Source organism: Mycteria americana, chromosome 5 (assembly GCF_035582795.1).
Source record: "Mycteria americana isolate JAX WOST 10 ecotype Jacksonville Zoo and Gardens chromosome 5, USCA_MyAme_1.0, whole genome shotgun sequence".
Lineage (NCBI taxonomy): Eukaryota > Metazoa > Chordata > Aves > Ciconiiformes > Ciconiidae > Mycteria > Mycteria americana.
The window spans coordinates 57,544,863-57,566,486 of NC_134369.1; the positions used below are offsets into that span (position 1 = coordinate 57,544,863).

Here is a 21,624-nt window from a genome sequence, read left to right on the forward strand (position 1 = left end):
CCAGTCAGAATGCTCTACAAGCACACTTTCAGTATTCAGGGTAAGTGAAATACTAATGGAACACAAATGGGAAAAATAATTACAATCAATGTTATTAATGTTGAGACTATTAGCTAATATGAACGTGTTATTTTTAAAACATGTGCCGAATTGTACAAACCTGTGTTACTGATCCCTTGTGCTCTGGGGCCTCCCAGCTCCAACAGAAATTTTGCAGGTATAATGGTCAACACAGAGATCAAATTGTAGCATGTACACCATCATTTTTAACCTGAGTGTCCCTTAAGAGGCTTCACAGAGCTATGAAGACAGTTCATCCATCAGAGGAAGGAGACAAGCAGACTTGTCTTTAACCAAGGTCAAGAAATAATGTTTTCACAAATTATTTTTTTTATTTAGAGTGAGACTGAAAAGTAATTTTTTGTAAACTCTAGGAGATTTATGGAAAGATTAAGAGGAACTAAAAACAAAAGCAAAAAGACAATACAAGGTGAACAGACCATAACTTTATTGGAGATATACTCAGCTACAATTATTACAAAAAACTATTAAAGGTAATTGTGATCCATAAGGTGCAGATTGCAAACTTCTGCAGCATGATTACAGTATGAATGAATTACATTTTATGTCCCTTAAAGACAGCTGCAGCATGTGATGGTAAATATTTTATTGTCCATCAAATTATATTTGTTATTCATTCTACTTGATTTTAACCATCTTTTCAGTCAAACTATTTACAATAAAAATGCCTGCAATTTCCAATTCTTGTTCACAAACATTTTTCTCTCCAACTTGCTGCTGCAGTAAATTCTGAGTGCATCTACAAAGCAATTATAGTAGTCTGTGGTTGCCATTCAAATAAAAGAGGGAAAAAACCCCAGGACTTTATTGAATAAAATTTATTTTTAAGAAATGTAGTTAGCTTTGACAGAAGTTAATTTTAACTGCTAGTGGAGTATACTACAATGACCTCTAGATATTTGCTAACATAATTCAGATTGAGTTACAGCTGATATTTAGATTACATTTCATGGTCATGAACTGTAGTGTTTTAAGTTTTAAACCTAATACGAAAGTAAAGAAATTAACTTTAACTTCTTGAAGATTAGAGCAACTGGAAAAGGACCAATGTCAGTAATTAAGTACCAAAAATCAAAATCCTTCTCGCTTTACTCATGTAATAAATACAGAGATTTCCATGAGAATGTTTTTGTAGGGAACCCCACCCAAAACATACAAACCCAGAACACTGTCAGACAGAGGCAAGTGTAGTATCACAGCAGACCACGGTGCTATTTGTCATTTTCGGATTACGTCTGCTGCTGTTACTGGGGTACAAAGATTTCACCTTCTATACAGATAAATGCACGTAGCATAGTTATGTCATATGCAGCAACACAAACCCCACATTTTCCAGTTTATGGTTCTATATTTGCTTACAAGGAGGAAAACCCAAACTCTGCAACATAATATAAGCACAGGACCTTCAGGTATGTAGAAGAATGCAGTTCCATTGATTAAAACGATACCACATCAATTTGCACTAGCTGAGGATCTGGCACCTTGTCCCTGTGCCACCACTATATTCCTCCCCAGCACGGAAATTGGTTCTTGTCCAAGTTCTGTACTCTGCAGTCACAACATACTATTGTGTAATGAGACTTAAAAATAGTAGGCTTTTTTTCTGTACGGACTTTAGCAGCATCAAGCTGAACAAACACTTCAGAAGTCGCTACTGGGCACGCAATATTCAGACTGAGCAGAGATTTAGTTGAGGTTGACCAAATTACTAGGGGCTGTCTTCTCACAAAAACTACATTATACATGTAATATGTTCATTTGTTCAGAGATAATTACTGGAGTGTCAGAGGTCATTCTAATTTTAATTACTTCACATAACAGTAAAATGATGTAGTAGAAAAACAATAGCTTTAAAATACAATCAAGAGTTGTTACACATCTTTGTTGTATTTTTCCACATACAGTAAAAATGCCACAGACATTACAAATGACCTATTTAAGTTGTGCAAGTAAATGACACATTGCAGGCATTATAATTATCTTTTTCAAATTCAGTAAATCAGAACAGCAGCAAGGCCAAACCACATTTTTACTCTCTGTTAAGCATTTTTTCCTTGAAATGAGGTAAAGCATGGTACCAAGTGCAATGCTTATTTGTGCTACATGAACAGAACAGCGCAAAAAAAGCCATAAAAATAAAAACGCAGCATAGTTAGGAGGACTGTTTAAAGTACAGTATAACAGGACTTAGATAAAAAAAAACAAGGTTCATGCCAACTAACCCCCACACTATTTATGATGAGCCTGTGTGGTTGCTTTTGAAGATGGGTTGCAACAGTCCGCTTACACTTGTGCTTATAGCATGTCAAGTGATTTCTATCCCAACCTTCAAATGATCAGATTTAGGTCTTTAATAGCATACACTGTCCAATATCAAAATCATATCAACTGCAGGGTAAAACACACAGATGTATAACATGGAAACTAATATGAATTTTCTATCTCAAAGGATAAAAAATATTTCAATGAGGTCACACTGGAAAAAATTACGGCATTTAAAACGCATTTAAAAACACAACAGCAGCAGAAACTACTTTATAGTCAGCCACTACACATTTCAGATTTCCAATTCATAGGCTTTATCTAGTAACAAAGTGATCATTAAACTATTCTGAAACACAGAGCAAGTTCAGTTAATTTCCTTTGCATCAAAACACTCTGTAGCACTTTACCGCTAACAATTACCTGAAACCCCTGAGAATCTACAACCTTGTAACAATCAGTAAGAAATTTTAGGCGTTCAAAGACTAACTTAAATTTTAGTTTTTCATAATGCAGTTAAAACTACTTAAGACTTTCTAGATGGTCTGATTTTATCTGCTGATTGATGTCTGGCCAGAAAAACAGAATTGTTAACATTAGTGATCATGTATTTTCCTCTAAGAAACTTTACTCCTACCATGAAGAAAGAGCTACAACTTAAATCGGTGACTTTTTTTTTTTTTAACAGCTAACTCATAGCAATTTACCTTTGAAAATTTAGACTGCATGTTTTTACTGTTCCATCACATTTACATTTGTTTTATACACATCAAGACTTGCAGGTCTTATACTTCCCTGTTATATTTTCATGACTAAAGTACCAAACAAATGCTAGAATTTTTTATAAACTAGTATTTTAATTCTCTGACTACTATAACAATGCTGCTTTCAAATACAAGAATGGTCCTTTTTGCAGAATGAAAAATGACTGGGATAGAAAATACATGAACTTTTGAAAACTGTATTTCAGAAAAGCTTAATGTCTACCCCTTGTCACTAAGGCATTTATTTTTTTTTTTTTTATTAAGAAAGCAAGAGCTGACAGTTTTTGTTTTGTTTTAGTGTGCATTTGTGAGGAAAGGAATAGGGTTTAAAAGCAGGAAATACAGTATTTATTTGTAATTTAATACATAAGACACAGCATCAAGTTCAAACTATTGTGCTGGAAAACGTTAAAACAACTTGCTCTGCTTTCTCAAACTTCAAGCATAATTAACAGGGCAAAATTGCAGCAAACCTCTACTGATATTGGTGGGAATACGAGACCCACAGCTTTTTTAAAAGGTAAATTAAGAGGTATTATAGTTACAGTGCAAAAAATTAAAATTTCAAGCATAATATATAAACATAGCACCAAAACAGAAAAACAACAATGCATGCAAAAAAAGAAGGAAAAGAAAAGAAAAAAGAACTGAGGTATTTAAGTGAAGAGTGCCTACAAAAATCTAATTAAAGAAGTATAGGCAAAGCCTAAAAAATAAAAGTATGATTTCCCCCCCGCCCCCAGTAGACCAAAACAGCAATGAGCTAGTTTCTCTAAATTAAGGACCTAAATCACAGATGTATCAAAAGTACGGCAGTTATATCTCAAACATCAACTTTCATGTTATTTAACAGCACAGCTTTGGTAGATGAAATATGCATGCAACTCTGAAAAGTACAGTAAGAAATTTACGTGGAAATATCTCTAAGTGTAAAGGTGCTCTGTTTGTTAAATACGTAACCAATTGACTATAAAATCTGCAGCATATTTTAGGTGTGATATGTCTAAGGTTATTTTGTTAGAGTGACAGTTTGCACTGTGCAATTATTCATTACTGTTTCCAGTATTGGAACTATCTAGCTTGCAGGTTTGTGTAAAATTGGAATTTTAGCCAAAGACCATATTTTGTTTATGGTATAAAAAAAACTGTAGACTAACCACCTCCTCAGAATTGTTAAAAATAACCTAATTACATATATATGAATACAATTTCTATTATAATCCTGTAATAAGTCACAGCTATAGTAATGAGTTGTACTGTAAATATAGAGCTGTATCATTGTAAAATGCATAACAAAATGAAGGGAATGTAAAACAGTTTGTTCCAAAAAAGATCAGAAATTAAAGATTATTAATGAGGGTTTATTTATTTTTAAGGCAAGAACCTTTTTTTATGCAAGACTGTGTGGCATAAGGAAACTGAAGTTTCATTCTACCAGTATGCCAGCCATTTCAATTAAAATCTGTCCCTAACAAATAAGTGCAATAATGATTGGGAATGCCATCTTAATGTATAAAAGATGACATGGAGAGAAAAAAAAAAAAGGAAAAAAAAAAAAGGAGAATACTGGCACACTTATTCTTTCTTATACCAAATCATCCAGTACAGTTTATCAACTGCTTTATGACTGGCACTAGTGCACAGATTGAAGAATTTCAAGATTACTATATATAAATCTAGCAACTGCATTAGGCGTAAGCTCCCTGGCCTTCTAACACTAAGCAAAGCTGTACTGACAATAAAAGTAAACCAAAAAGACCTGACAACAATTATTCTGAACACTTGCTAAATGTCATCATTAAAGCACTCTCGTGATTAAACAAAGCAGAAGTGAGGAAAGAAGACAAGATTGTGTTTGCGCAAAAAACTATAACTACAATTAGTTCCAAAATTTTATACATGTTAAATGTTTTTGTTACCTATTCTGTTATCAAACAAACTTTAAATTCTGTCTTCCAATTTGTTCCTCTCAACATCAACATTTTTAAAAATTTACTTTATTTGTATGCGTTTTTTTTCCCCAATTTTATTTATTTTTAAGAGGAGTCTCAGCTGTTTGGGACCTGAGGTTGATTTGCTTTGAGGCTTCGTAGTGCTCTTCTTGCAGCTGCAGATTTGGCAATCCTGTAGCTTCTGCCAACACCTTTAAACTTTCCCTTTCCTACAACTTCCACTGTTACTCTGACCTTTCCATCGTAAGTTCTTTCTGCAGGACTGCAAAAATATACACAAGAAGTACTTACTGCCTAGGCAAGTTAATGTGAAATAAGAGACCTACATTCTCTTTTCTACAGAAATTAAAGCAGTATAGTTAAGCAGAAATCATTACTTTTCTCAAAGTTATGCAAGGAAAAAAATAAAAATCAGTGAACATAATGATCATGCTAGCTGCTTAGTGCAAAAGAAATTAAAAGGAATTCGTGACATTTAAAAATCCTCAGTAGTTTATGAAGCACAGCTTAAAAACACTTTATGGCAGTGTGTACCAAAGGAAGTGTATTCTTACCTAAATTTGGCTGTCTCTGGCTCCATCTCCAGCAGCTCTCGCACTGGGGAACGGGGCACATTAGCAGAAAATTTTTCTATTTTGGGGGGGGGGGGAGAAAAAAAAAATTAGCTTTGTTCTCTTCATAGCAGATGGCACTTAATTTATTTTCTGAAAGCTGACAATACCTATTAATGGCCTCATCATTGGATAGTACACTTGCCAAACCATTTCCAAAGACATTCCACTATCCATATAAATGGCACCAGCAAGGGACTCAAATATATCCCCCATGGCCTTTGGTACTTCAATGTCTTCCTCTTTTTCTTCATCTTCTTCAGATCTTCTGAGCTGTTTGCAATTAAAAAAAGCCGGGTGGGGGGGTGGGGGGGAGAAGGGGAAGAGAAGAGAGAGAAACAATTGCTTCTTTTAAAATAAAACAAAAGATCTTCAGAAATGTAAGCTCTCTTACATCCTATCCTGAGCTCTTCCTTAAAGTTTTTCATTGACAACTTTCCACAGTGAAATTGTTCTTTTATTCCCCAATGAAACTCAGTTGCTGGATATATCATTTTTCAAATGTGAAAAAAAAAAAAAAAAAAACTCAAACACCACTGCGTACAGAGACCTTATATGCTTTGTGAATTCCTCCTGTAATAATTCTGTTGGATTTCACCGTGGGTCTGTTTTTTCCAATAAGAAACAGACTTGGCTCTATCAGTTAATACTAGAAAGCTACTCATAACAAAGGAAGAGTTCATACATTAAACACCTCCTAGAAGGAGACTTTAAAATCTGTAAGTCCAATCTCTGGATGAAAGTCGGATGTACCTTTCCTTACCTCATTTACCCCAGAAGACAAGCATGAAACAAGCATTAGTAAAATAAGCCATTAATAACTGATAACCAGCAACATCAGACTGAACTAACAGGCACACTTAGGTATTTTTTAAATGTAGCAGGCAGTGGTTTTTATGCTACTAATTTAAGACAATAGTCTATTCTCATTATTAAAACTAAACTTGCAGTATACCTTAAAGGTCTTGGGTCAATCTAATCCTTTACTAAAATACATATAATGTACATTCACCTACGTTCAAACAAAGTAATCTGAAAACAAAGGTTTTGACCATTACTCTCCTCTGCCTAAAGAGAAGTAAGTTTCTGTCGGTCTTCTCCCCCAGCAGCTACCCTCTCACTCCATTTGGCCCCTATTTGGGGTTTAAAACCCGATTCAGTCCTCTTAAGAGTCACCATAATACTTCATAAACTAGTCCCACCCAGTATTTCTACCTAAAATAAATCAAACAAGAAGTCAGACCTGATGTGTACACACTCCAAACGGGAATTTTGATGTTAAAAAACAAATTCAACTGTTTTGAATAGCGTATTTCATACCAAGTGCAAACTGAAGCACTTTTGAGTTATACTGGAATAACAGAAGGAGAGAGAAACTAAGAGCTATAAGGCAAGGGACAACAGATGTTTCAGGAGTGAGATTTGAAAAAAGAAAAGCAGATGACGTGGAGACACACATGGAAACCAGTCTAGCTGGCATGAACTGCAGAAACAAAGACTCTTGCATTAACTCTGATGAAATAAGAGTTTCAGTAATTCAGTGCCAGACCAAGATAGGGAGCAGGCGCAGGGAGAGTGAAACACGAATTTTATTTGAAACAGCTATCACACAATTTGGTTGCAACTTTGGTGGAAGTTTCTAGGCAATCTTTTTGCATACTAGCAAAAACTGAACAAAGCTAAAAATCACTACTATGAGCTCTTAAAATAAGTTTTTAGCCTTTTCACTCATATTGTGAAGAAAACAAGCTGGATGAGAGAGTTTGATCCTCTGATCAAAATAGTTTATATTATCTAAATTTCAGTGACAAACTTCTCAGTGTTTCCTGAACCTTCCCATAAAATATATGGATTTCACTCTGCAACAGAGTGCAACGGCTGTAAAAACATATGTAACTGAAGTATTTTGATTCCCAAGCTTTTAAATTGTGTATCAGAAAGAAGAAATTAAGACAAAGATAACATGTTTATTTAGTGCTGGAGTATTCTCAGACAGAATATTTTCTAAAGAGATTGGTCAGTTTTTCAGAAGACAAACTATTAGGGATATCTATTGGATAACACTTTTAAAGAAAGGATAATGAGAAAGTCCATCTCTTCCAGGACTCCGATTAGCATTTGACTCACGAGGCCCTTGCTCTCATACATTCTCTGAGCAGTTTACCTAAATGAGTTAGTTTTAGTCCATTCTCCAGCAAACAGATGTTCATTATCATTAGCCTTCCTGCATAGCACAGATATGATCTGTGTTTGCAAGTCTCCAGTTAAAACTATTTTTCAAGTAGCTTATTTGAAAGATGCACATAATGTTTCCCTGGCTAGCAGAGATAAAGCCTTTAGGAGCATGTCAAACACCCTTGAGTACAGTGCAATGACAACTGCTCCAGCAGAAATGATCAGATGGAAAAACAGTGGAAATCTCTGTCAGTGTGCTACATTAAATAATCCCAGCATTGTGCCAAGGTAGTATTTTTCATGACGTTGCATGGATATATCCTATCCTGAGTCAGCATTACGCGATTGAGTAACTCTTCATGAAAATTTTATGGTATAGTAGTGCTTCCAACCTGTCAGTGAAGAAAGCAAGCTAACTCCCCCCCCCCCCCCCCCCCCCGCCACATTGTTCTAACAACAACAACACAAAAGCAAAATAGTGACTGAAATCAAGTATCACAGAAAAATCCAGAGGCAAACTAGTTTCAATTTAATTATTTTCTGCATGTTCTTATTGACTTTATACTTTCTGAAAATTATATTTTACTCTGCTTATTGCATGCTTTATTACTGGGAGCCTGCTGCTATGGCTGCTGTGTGCGTAAAACTAAAACATTACAAAAATGCACATCACGCGAAGAAATCCAGTGACATGCTTCAAATCAGATACTTAACACCTTTCTTCTACTTCCACTAACCTCAGAATCCATTCCTTGCATTTCATTCTTTTCCATTTGAAACTGCACAAAGTCATCAATAACATGAAACAGTTCAGGAGAGACAGCTTTGAAGTACTTGTGGTAGTCATACTTTACAGCTAATGATGCAAAAATGGTATTATTGACTAGAGCAGATCGTAGGTCAGTAAGAACTCCTGGAGAGTGTTGCCGTGGGTCTTCATAAAGGTGCTTGGTTATGAGGTAGTCCAAAATTGCATCTCCCAGGAATTCTAAGCGCTGGTAACAATCTTAAAGTGTTGGAAACAGAAGAATGTACAACACCACAATTAAGTTTAACACACACATTCTTTCCAGGCCTTTCTGGATAGCAGGTTTGGTACACTGCCATGTAAATTCTACAAACTAACCAATGCTCAGAGAAGACAATCTGTTTTTTAGAACAGGTATCTTTGTGTTTAAAGAGGTTGTTATTGAATTATTAAAAAAAAAAAATCAGAAAAACCAGAAGTTATATCTAATAATAAAGCCACTTTTGAACCCAATGTTAATTTGTCAGGCTAGCAAAACACTTGTGTTTATAATCAATTAATGCTTTTACTCAAGATCTTCACATTGTGCTGAGAAACATCAAAAAAGTAAAATCAAGAGATTCCACCAGTAGGCTGCTCTGAAAACAGTAACAAACATCCAAAAAGTTAATAAATAAATCAATGTATTAAAAGCAGGGGGAACATACAAGCTGAGATTTTTCATCTAATTTGCCACACATTTAGATTTCTCAAAAGGCATTGAACAAAGATTCCCATTCAGAATGGGTCTTTTAAACTGGAAACTAAAATTGCCACGCCTTTGCCACTTGGAAAATTGACAGGGGATGCGGGAATGGAGAGCTATGGAGGTCTATTTTTAGAATATAAACAAAAGCAAAAAAACCTCTTGAAAGTAAACAGGGATAGGTGGGTAGAGAAGGAAGGAAGACAAAATTACTACACAAGTAACATGAGAATGAAATGGCTAGTACTAGGTTGCTTTTATAGCAGCTGAACCTAAGATGCTGTCAGATCTCAACTGCTAACTACTCCTTACGAGACAAAGTTACAGCTAACAGCAATTCGTAATTGTCTTGCTTGGTAAACAGAAAAGGAACCAAAAGTTTCGGCTACCATCAACATAATTTCATCTAGAGACTAGGCCTCAAGGTTTCTGTTTGTTTTAGTGTATGTATATAAAAAGGAATCATCTACCTTCTATATGTTTTGTGAAATATTTGTAAAAAGTAAATATATATATATATATATATATATATATATATATATATATATATGTGGGTAATATCATCTAGAATGAAAAACCAAAGGAGCATTTCAGTGTTTTGTCAGAACTCTTTCTCGATGTACTAACATTTCAAAATGACTTATTTCTTTAATTAAAGCAGAGCTTTCTTACTCCTTGGAATAAGGAACCAATTCACTATGGGGAAAAATTCAGACTGCTGACTGCACAAAAATTTGCCATTCACTTCAAACAGGGTTGGAATTTTACCATGGTTTGTTTTTAATTGCGTATTATCATAGGAAAATATTTAAAGTTTTAGAATGAACGAATACTATAATTAATTAATGTAAGCAAAAGTAATTCAGGAAGATTACAGAAATACAAATTTGTACTGCTGTAAAATATTTTATGAGATCATGTACAGAAACATTAAGCCTTTAACCTGAAATTAATATTTAGTATGATTTAGCCAATTGCTTCAAGCTTTGACTTTAAATATTTATGCAATAAAATGCCTATACTTAAATTAAACCTTCCAATTCACAACTTCAAGCGGAAGTCTCCATATTTTGCTATCCTATAGACTATTTGGCTAATAAAAATTGTATAGTCTACTTTTAATCTTCAGAAGTACAGTCAAAGGGTAACATTCTTGGCATTAAATTATGGGACAAAGTTGCTAAATATATTTGCAAAACATGACCACTACTTCTAGAAGTACACTGCAATTTTCCAGAGTTCTACAATAACTTATTTCAGCTAAATGAGGATCTAATGTCAGTCATATACAACTAGTGATACAGAATCAGAGATGCAAAATACTGCTCTTTCCCAAAACTTGGTTAGACTTCAGTAACTCTTCTATCTGTATCAAGTCAAAAGATTAATAATCATTGAGATACAGCTTCAAAAAGTATCCTCCTCTAAATAAGGGGCAAGTATTCTTTTCTAAGATTTTGTATTCAGAGGCTACTGACTTCTTAAAGTACCACGTGATGTCTGAAAAAAAGACTACGTACGGGAACACAACATATACTGCTTCTCTTACATTTACAATATGGGAAAAAACCCTAGTTTCTTTAAGACAACTTACCAGTAATGGTATTATAATGGTATGAGGCATGAGTAAATGCCTGAAGAAGATAAGCCTTGTTCTTAAAACTGTAGTTTATTTTCTTCTCAAAGTTTTCAAAACCAGAAATAAGGTGATTTAGGGTTTTTTCAGCATCTGGGTGATCAAACATACACCTCGGTGGAATCTTCAAACAGCCATACTCCAGGTCTTTATACAGAGAAGGCTCTGAATTAGCTACAGAGGCAGAAACAGAGTTTGGTGAAAGATTTTTCTGCCCACTGTTACAATTCTCTCTGGTAGCACACAAAGTGCCTTCCCAATCAGTCTTTTTAATTACAGGGAGCACCTTCAGCCCCAATGAACACAGGAAAAGCTGAGCAGCTCTTTCACCACAGCTGGTCAGATAGCAGCCCAACAGGGCTTCCACACAGTCTGCAATGCTTTTGTCAGCAATACACTGCTCTGTATGCAAGTCATAGGAGATAGACTGTTTTCCTGCATCAACACCACAGTTTTCTTCTGATGGATTCCAGAAGCCCACTACAAAATCATCCTCTTCAACAGCCTTGCTAGGATCCAGATAGCACATAGCATCCCAAGAGCTATAGTCAAAATCATCAAAATCTGATGAAAACTGAACATTACCCAGGGATGACTTTTTTGGTGCTTTCCATTCATAGTTTGAATCAGTGGTTGAAAAGTGTGAGAGAGAAATTTTCTTCACAAAAGCCCCTGATCCCATTAACATATTATCAATGAATTTGATATGCTCCTGATCATACTCCAGAAAATCATCTTCAAAGTCTGTTTCTTCCTTGGGTAACCTCCACATTAGGTCTTCATCCTCTTCATCATCATCATAATCATCAAGTTTACCATTAGCCAACAAGGTATCTTTTGTCTATGAAAGAACACAAAAAATATGGTACTGAAGAGGGAAACGAGAAACTTTTATTCCAGAAGTGTCAGAAGAGTAAGATTTGAGTAGTGTCTGCTAATAATAAGACTGATTTTTTTAAATTCATGTTCCTAATTACATTATCCGATCAGATGTACAATAAAATCTCAATTAACACTAGCATTCTAAGACTAGAATAATTGTCTTGGAATACAAAACCTTTATTACTAACCTATAATAGTGTACGTTCTACCTATAAAACATGCTGCATTTCACAGGAAGTCATGCTTATATTTGAATGTAATGCACATACAATTAATTTTAAAAACCACTAAACATTTACTTGCACACCAAAGTAAACAAAAGAAAGAATTCTAAATTAACAAATTTAGATAAGTACAAGAAACAGTTTTGGTTGCATCCTTCTCTCTAGCTGCTAAGTAAGGCTATTACAAATGTTCAATCACTGTAATTTTGAAGATTCTTTCTACATCCTTCTATGGCAAATACTAAGGGGCTTGCAGGGTTTACTATAGTTACAATCACGATAATCTCAGTTTTGGGACACACAAATGGAAAATACATTCAATGAAACAACTGTAAGAACTTATTTACCATAATCCTTCAATAATCATCACTTGAAGCAGCAAATTACATTTATCTATGCTCTCAAACACAGTTGCAAATTAATTCAGTCTACTTGGCAAACTAGTAGAAAGTAAGTTTAGTGAAACAGTGTAGGCGATTTTTATATTACAAATCAAAACAGAGAGCCTAATACCAGTTAGTTGGCAAGAATCTAATGCTTATGTGGCTGACAGTCTTGACTGCATGTGTTGGGGATTCAGTAAGTGATCTTGCTGCTTGTTAGACGTTAGATATAGGCCAATTTTGGTTGTGTAAGAATTAACAACTTGTACTGTGGTTCTTAATTTTAATAAATATAAAATCTCTCCAGTTTGTCATACATTTAATATTACCAGGATTTCAATATAGCAGGTCTAAAAATGGAAAAGCAGAAAAAATGGCATACTTGTGTAATATAGGTTTTTGTTGTTTGTTTTTAAACTGAATTTTAACATATACATTAAATCATGAAGTAGGATAATACCTCAATGCAAAGGCAATTAATATTAATCCTATCCTTTAAACAAGTACATATTTGTTTAAAGGTTTGGTTTTTTTCAGGCTATACTTATAGCCTTAACTAATTAAAAGAAAAGTTAAAGTTGTCACCAATTTTCTAATACTTACATACATACCCACAACAGTAAAACTAATGATGTCTCATGTCTTTTCTCTGCTCATATTGAGCAAAGTGGTATGGATTGACGTAAAGTATAAATTGAACACAGATATGCCCAAGCTATACAATGCTGTACAATTTGCCATGGCCCCAATCCAGGAAAGCACTTAAACATATTAGCTAAATGCACAAGTAGCCTTCCTAACATCAAAAGGACTATTCACAGGCTCAACCCAGCATCACTGACGTCAGTGGGAATTCTGCCACTGAATTCGATAGGAGCAAGATCAGATTCAAAGTGCTTTTCTGGATTGGGTCCTGAAAGCCAACACCATTTTGAATCAAGTGAAACAGCCTGTATCTGCCCTCAATCTATGTATGTCATACTGTAGGTCTCAGTCACTTCATCCTGCAAATCTGTGAACTAGATGCTACCACTGGGGACCTCTCCCTTTGGGCCAAATGCACAACCCTCTAGAGGTGTGGATGGGTGGCAGCTCTAAGGTGCACTAGGCAGCACCTGAAACCACCTAAGGATCAAACAGATCATGACGTTCTTCATCAGAATGGAGCAGGCTTAGTCAGGTTTAGTAACGAGAGGAGAGGAAAAAAAGCAGCTATAGAAATTCATAGTTTAGACATTTTGCCAAAAGAATTTCTGCTGTAGTTACCCATCTCACATATGCACAGCAGGGCTTTCTGTAACTTTAATTGATCAGAAAGAGATAGCAAAATTTGATTTGAAATAATTATTTTGGATACTAGTAGCAGTATAATGCTCATAATAAGACTAATTTAACCAGTCCCAACTAGAGCTAGGGCTGATTTTTTCTTGTTACACACCACCTGTCATATCTGTCACTAAAATAAAAATACACTCTCTGAATTAGACATGTCTATATGGACGATTCAAAACAAATTTCAGTGTCTGTTTTCACAAAGATTTAACAAATTATAAATTTCATTTTTATTACAATTTCGTTCACAGGTTTCTTAAAATAAAACTAATTTTAATTAGCAGGACAGCTACATGAACTACCCTAGCATTGTCTGCACATCACTTCTTGTATTAAAAAAAAAAAAAAAATTTCTAAGTGATGAGAATGAACAGCAGGTAAAGAAGACAGGAGGCAATTCTAATAGTTTTAATCTAGTTTTTTTTCATCATTAAGACAACATTTCAAAAATAAATCAACAATGAACCCCAGAAGAAAGAACCTTTTCTTAAAGAATACCTGATTGAATAAGTTATGGCCACTTACAAGCTGAAGACAAATACATGTAAGTGCTTTTTTTTCCCCACACTTTTTGGAAATCAGCTATTTGATCAAATGAACAAAGGAAGATCCTTCCCCTTAATAAAGCTTGATACCACACACACACACAAATCAACATTTGACTAGGATGTTTTAGTAATAATTTGTCATAATGATAGGAGATTTCTAGCCCCAGTCATAGACCATCAGCCCATGGATGGAGAATGAAATTTACACCTACTTGGCACAAAAAACCCACTTCTTCAGCTGCATCACTGTCTGCATTTTGGTCTGCAATTATGTGTTTTATTCACGTATAAGCAGTGACTAGCAAAGAGGAAGAGGCCACTGAAAAGTTATGGAGAACTGAAAGCTTTTTAAAAGCAATTATTAGCTCCTGCCCCAAATGTGCTCTTTTATTTTTAGAAAGGTATAGCAGTAAGTCTCTTTGAAATGAAGTCCTGGCACAATACAGAACCACAATAATCAGGTTGTTTTATTCTGCAATAAACATTTATTTGCACAGTACATCTACCTAACAGTCCTCTCATGTGCCCTCTGGTGGTTCTACAATGCGAGTGTGGTCTTCAGAATTGGTAAAAAGAAAAAAATCCCTCCACCCCTTCCCCTGACCTCCAAACTGGTCTCAAACACTTAAAGATTACGTTACTGACTGCTGTGATCAGTGATATTTCTTATACATGCACTTCTACTCTCAACATACAATGAGTTTAGTTATAAAATAATTTGAATTCTTTCTCAATTAAGATTTGTCATTCTGAAGCTTTTGGTGATAGACAGTGAGGGTGTCAAAGCCAGCATTGTATTTTGGATGAGAAGTAGTTCTCAGTCATATCCATGGTGTAGCTAACAGCAACAAATATTGAACATTTTCTCAAGCCAGTTCTAATCTTCATTCTGCCTCAGCACTGTGAAAAACAGCAACTCCTTTTCATATATTCTATAAAGGTGAACTCATTTATTAAAAAACAGAGTCTTCTGCTTATACATATTACAGCAAAACCAGCAATGATAATTCTGTTTTAAAACTTCCAAGAGAAATTTCAGAAAAACTCCTGAGAGCATGCTAATTACAAGCAAAATGTTTTTTTTTCCTGCTTTTCCATTAATAAATACACTCATTACTGGATGATGTTCAGTAAATTTCCTTACTTTGGGTTCTATTCAGGATCAGTTTTCCTCTTATTTTCCCTAAGTTATAGTGAAGTTTTAGAAAGGAAACAAAGATACAGATTTACTTTTCTTTTTCTGAAAACATACCAAAATATCTGGGAGGTGGGAGGAGGCAGGGGTGAAAGAATACAGACACACAAATAGTTATTCCTCAACATAGTTAAATAAAGTCTTACCATTTCATCTTTCTCCCACTTATCAGTGTTGCTCTTGTCCTGGTTTACTATGTAACCAGGAGGAAGCCAATTGACTGGGGGATCAAAAATCGACACCACCATACGGCTAGGCAGTCCTTTCTTTTTTCCAAGGCGATACAAGTTACAGTTGCTGACCTTCAAGGAAAACATTCTGATAAACCTCTGGACATATACTTACATTAAAATAGGCTAAAATGCAAAAAAGAGCAAAATTATTTTACATGTCAAGCCAGATCTTGTACCATTACGCATTTTCTCTAGTTCTCAAAAGCGAGTTCAGCTTTCTTAATATGGTACAACCAATTCAAAGCAAGGTACAGATTTTTTTAATTTTTTTTTTTAAGGCCAAGCATCTTAGGTGTGACAATTTCAGTTAGAGAAATCTGATAAACTAAATTCTCTTTGCAAAAAAAATTATTGCTACTTTTAAAATAATAGTAAATATAACCTGTACAAGTGTCACTAATTACCAGTATGAATAATCAACATTCAGACTAGATTTGGAATGAAAAATGATTGCTATTATGGGGAGATTGACCTAAACCTGGACAGTAGAAAGTGTTAGAACAGTTCCGTATAACAAATCTTATTAAGTCATAATCCAGACGTTATTTTGATAGCGTCTAAAATTCTTTTAAATATTTTAAAGGGAAGGGAAAAAAGCACTCTCACATACACAAACAGACTTCCTTTTCAACTATCAACTTCTGATCTTAGTTTCTCATTTTTAACCCACATCTGATGTTTCAAGTCTTGAAATTTGAACTTGAATATTCAGTCACTTCCTTTATTTGAACTGTGCAATTTATTTAACCCTCTTTATTTTCCAAGATTAAACTACTCAGTCATTTAATTCTCAGAGTGATGCATTTTATTAGAGATAGACAATCAAATCCTTAGCATTTAATTCAAGTCATCACATTATGTGGGGAAAAAAACCCAAACAAAGCAAAACTTACACGATTGATTATTCCAGAATTTAAAAGCAGCAGCAGCAGTAGAACTGAAGACTCTGCTCACTACTGTTTACATTTACTTTAAAATACTTTAAAAAGTTTTAATGCAACAGTTCTAAGATTTTTTGTTTGTTTGTTTGTTTGTTTCAGTTTTAGTGTTCCTGTAAGATTATGCTAAAAGTTTTCAAGGAAAGTAACTTATTGAGGAAACAAAGGAGAGTCAAATAAAGCTACAACCTAAGGCTCTGTGCTGCTAACTCTCACATTTTCATTCAAGCACTCCTGTTAGAGAGTTTCTACTCAATACAGCTCTACTGTTCAGTCCACCAAATGTCCTCACTAACCCAGGACTTTTAGTTCTGTTCAGTCCTGTCCTTTCTTAGACTGGTAATCAGCTGGTTTAGATTTCAAAATGAACTGTAGAAAACAGTTTCAATCAATCACAGTTATGGCAACATTAATCCTGCAGTCCTGTATTTTTATTCCTAATATGCATGCTACCCAATGTATAATCAGTAAAGCTGTGGAATTAAATCAACCTGTTGCCATTCAATCTTCTAGTGAAATTTTTATATATATGGCTTGTTACAGCATGCCTTTTACATAATATCATTGAAGTGTTACTACTTACTTTTTTGCTTCTCATATATGACAGCCGTCCCTCATGAGCATCAGGGTAAGTGCAAAACAAGTATGTAGTGATGGCATGCTTTAAAAATGAATCACCAAGCATTTCTAGCCGCTCCAGATTAAATCCATCACTAGCATTTGAAAGAGTCAAAGCTTGAAGAATGAGACCAGGATTAGGACCAAGAGTTTTTGAGGAGTACCCACTGGAAGGGTTCTTTTCAGAATCTGGTCTGTCTTTTGAAAGATTAATAGCTTTTGAAGTACTGGTGGTCACTGCCATTTTGGGGCATCCATCTGAGGTAGATCTGTTAGCATTTCCATCAAGGTATTTATTACTCAGTAGAGTACATTCATTGCTGGGCTTGGGCTGGTTCTCACTGCTGTATAAATTCTGAATGGGATATGAGGTAGTTGGTTGTACAGGTATTTCCTGCCTGCAGTAATTCAGCTGATTTCCTTGGCAAAAGTCTCTGTTAACTAAATCACAATTGCCATTGGCAAGATTTTTATTATAAGAAACACCATTAATTGCTGCAAGTTCTGCCGAGACATCAATTTGGAGTTTACTGGGTGACTCATTGAGCAATGTTCTGTAACTCACAGACATTTGGTCATGGTTTTCTGCAGAAGAGGTTCTATTAGCACCTTGATGTGCAGCATTTTCAGGGACTACAATTGTGCTGTGCTTACAGTAATTTTCATTCTCTACTAAAGAGGAGTTAGGAATAGAGATGAAGGATTTGCTGTCAATAGACTTTTTCCATCCGAAGTCCAAGTTAGGATATCTGTAAAGATACATGCTGATTTTATTAACAAAAAAATATTATCACAAGACAAGAAGACTCTATATGCACATATATGTTTAAAAAAAGCCATGTTCTTCTGAAAAGAACAGTGACTGCAGCATCTAACTTCACCACTCACAATCAAGTCTTTTTAAACTGTTTCACTGAAAACTGACATGAGTTAGACAAAGGGTATCAGTTTCGAATTCATGCAGTAATGGTTAAGTTTTCACCTTGCCTTCCAATGAAGTCAGATATCATATTGAAAAAATACATGCCTGAAATCTGCAGGAAGTGATTTAACCCCTACACCAGCATCAGTGGCTGTTTGAGCTCTTAGTTCTTCTGCTGTCAAAAGGCAGTGCAGGCGATAAAGTATGCTGGGGAGGCAAACTGCTTTTCTCCACAATGATGCTGGAATAGGATGTATAGCACAGAGCTCTGGAACCAGTATCTGGGGAAGGGAGGGGGGAAGAAAAGAATATTACCTGTAAAGGTAGTCATCAGATCACTGTTAAGAGAGAAGCAACTTGAGTTAGATACTTCTATTTTACCTGCTTATTCTGCAAACTTTCCCACTTTGCTTTCCTCTTCTCAGCACTGCTTAGTGGAAGTGCTTTCCCCTTCTGATTCAAATGGCGAGGAGTCAAAAGATTAAGTCTAAAGGACATGTGAAAATACTTTAATGTAAGTACATAATTAATGAATAGAACTTACTAGCCTAAACTTTCTGAAGTGATGACTTATTCTTAGTATTCAACCTTAATGAATTGTGCAGTGATAGCACAGTTACCTCTGGAAAAAAAATGGATTCAAGTTACAGTTGTTATAATACAAGTTAAGTACGCCTCAAGAAAAAAAATCAGTAATTATTTTGGAAAACACAAGCCTTCAGCTTTATCCCATAATTTAAAAAACAAACAAACAAACAAAAAACAAAAAAACCCACCCAAAACCCCCAACATTTTATTGTCAAACTACAAACATCAGACACAAATATGACTGTTGTTACCTTGAAGATGTGTGGTCCACATCCAGCAGTGGCTGGTTGAGATTGGTCAGGTCAAGATTATACTTTGTTTTATAATATTCAGCAAAAGTTTCATATTCAGGGGAAGGGAATTTACTGAGTGGAGTAAGATCAGTGTATACATCAGCTACATAGAATCGATGAGGCTGATCAAAATTTCGATACCTAATAAAAAAAAAAGGCATTCTGGCATATGTTATAGTCCTTCATGTGGTCAGGTGACAAAGTTAAATAGCTCACTTGAGGTTTTTCATTGATGGGGTTTTTTGTTGTAGAAACCATTTGTTTAGCTAACTCAAATAACTAGATGAGAAATGTGCTGTAAGATAAGGAAGAATAAAGTCAATCTATAATCTACAGAATTCCCTCTACAGAAACATTTAAATTAAATGCAGGATTTATGTTTTCAATACCTAATACAAAATTAAGCTCTGGACAACAATCTCCAAGAGTAATGCTGCAAATGAGAATTTCTTAATTCCAAACACCTAACAATCAAACTTGATAATTTGGCTTTTTAATGTCTAGTCTCCTATGTGCTACCATCAGTAGAAATGGAGTTCTACTGCATACAAAGATTGTACCACCTTACATCTAAACTGGCATTTTAATCAAGTCATCCTCCAAAATAAAGTTAAAATACAAAACCCCAAATACCTAGTAAGGTAAATTCATAAGCCTTCCAAGAACAATGCAGTTATTGTAATACAGGCAGAATGTTAGCAAAATAAAGCCAGAATGCTGCAATGCCTTTATTGTGATACTATTGTGGTCATTGGATACTACGGTGATAAACATGCACAGGAAAATAATAATAATAAAAAACCCATGAAATCAACATTCGATATTTAGATTTGCATATTAGCTTATTTTGTGCTTTGATCTGCTGTGTTTATCATTTTAAGCTTTTGTTCAAATATCTAAATAGACATCACTAAATAAAATTACCATACTATTAATGAGTCTTTTTAGCTTTTTTCCAAAGAGAAAAATCAAGAAAACCATATTCCCAGGCGTCTGAACTTCTTCATTGAAGAACATACTGGTTAAAGGAGCTTTCAGGAAATCCTTTTTTCTTATGTTATTCACAACTATGCCTATTCTGAAGAATTCAATGAGAACTGTACCAATACACAGTCATTGTATTATGCTTCCCCTAAGGAGCTTACAACCACACAGAACAGAGAAGGACAAGCACATATTTCCACCATTTTTATATTGACTGAAAACAGAAGTATTTGAAATTCTGAGATTTCTTAATGTATGAAACAAGGTCAAAAATGTTTGGCTTCTCCCAAGCCTGAACATTATCAGGTGGCAACTAAGAATTCTCATAAAAGAGATGTACTCAGCTAACTACCCCAGCCCCACCCTCAATAAAAAAAAAAGAGCGCCAGATCTTCAGACAGGTGAAATACCATAGCTTCACTGAAGTCCAGCACCTGTGCTAATTTACACCACCTATGAGCTACTTCTATGGCATTAACTCTGATCACAATGAAGTAGTGCTTATACACAGTGATGGTCCATCACCACTTTTTTACACTAGTGTTTTCACCACAGTAGTCATCAGCACAGATAGGAAGACATTTGAAGAAGAAAAAAAAAGGTCTAACATAGATGAGGCCAAACCAAAGTACTAATATTTATCTTCCATATATATTCTGCAACTACTGTTGTTTACAGTATACTAGATACAAGCACAAAACAGTCAGTCCATTTTCTTTTTTCACATCATGCCAAATATGACATAGGGAATAATTAAGTCTCTACAAAACCTACTAATTCTGGAGAACTTTTGCATATCCAGTACATAAAATTATGTAAATTTCTCCTCTAAATACCACTCAATAGAAAGATTCTTTTAACTGGTCTTTTTCACTTGTTAATTTTTCCATCACCAACAGCATACCCTCCTTTAGCAGGCCTTTGATATAAATAAGCAGTAACCAGAGAACAGGACGCCCGCTCAATCTTCCAAATTAAAATTGGTTTCAGTAGGCCAGTTCTTGATGAAGTTGCAATGTTTTATCAGAATACTATGTGAGTTTTGTGGTGAACTCTACTATTCCTAATAAAAAGGTAATCAGTCTTGGGAGGCCTAAACACTTAAATCCTACTATGTAAGATTAACTGTTGACTAAAAAATATCTTTAGATTATTTGAGACACCACTAGATACCTTCCGATTAATAGCATACTTATCTTACAAGCAATTCTGTTGCAGATACTAACAACCCCTTATTCAAGTGTTTGTATAAATACAATAGGTACATACCTAAAGTATGTATACAGTACTCACCGTGGAATGATAACTGCATCCTGGTAATCTTCTAACTTGAAAATAAAAGGCATTTCTTTTGTATATTGTGTACTGGGAATGCCTGTACGTGCCTCAGATTTCTCAATGTCTTCCATAAACTTAAAGTCAATGTCCAAAGTGCTGGAGTCATCAACTTAAAAAGGAAAATGCATAACTCAGAGTGTTTTCCAGGCTGAACTTTTCTGGTAAGTTGTAA

The 21,624-nt window shown here is 34.8% G+C and overlaps 1 protein-coding gene across 7 annotated transcripts in view; it reads right to left on the minus strand.

The window, feature by feature from the left end:
* Nucleotides 1-486: 486 nt before the first annotated feature.
* Nucleotides 487-21,624, minus strand: part of DICER1 (dicer 1, ribonuclease III) — a 70,514-nt gene continuing 49,376 nt past the window's right edge. For all 7 annotated transcript variants that reach the window (XM_075503517.1, XM_075503519.1, XM_075503520.1 and 4 more), the window contains 11 exons: nucleotides 21,408-21,561; nucleotides 19,089-19,271; nucleotides 18,631-18,736; nucleotides 18,355-18,530; nucleotides 17,293-18,076; nucleotides 15,685-15,840; nucleotides 10,933-11,815; nucleotides 8,583-8,851; nucleotides 5,781-5,943; nucleotides 5,614-5,689; nucleotides 487-5,321 (listed from right to left, as the gene is read on the minus strand). In XM_075503517.1, the coding sequence (XP_075359632.1) occupies nucleotides 5,156-5,321; nucleotides 5,614-5,689; nucleotides 5,781-5,943; nucleotides 8,583-8,851; nucleotides 10,933-11,815; nucleotides 15,685-15,840; nucleotides 17,293-18,076; nucleotides 18,355-18,530; nucleotides 18,631-18,736; nucleotides 19,089-19,271; nucleotides 21,408-21,561 (3,116 nt within the window). In that variant the 3' untranslated portion in view covers nucleotides 487-5,155. The remainder of the gene's footprint in view (nucleotides 5,322-5,613; nucleotides 5,690-5,780; nucleotides 5,944-8,582; nucleotides 8,852-10,932; nucleotides 11,816-15,684; nucleotides 15,841-17,292; nucleotides 18,077-18,354; nucleotides 18,531-18,630; nucleotides 18,737-19,088; nucleotides 19,272-21,407; nucleotides 21,562-21,624) is intronic.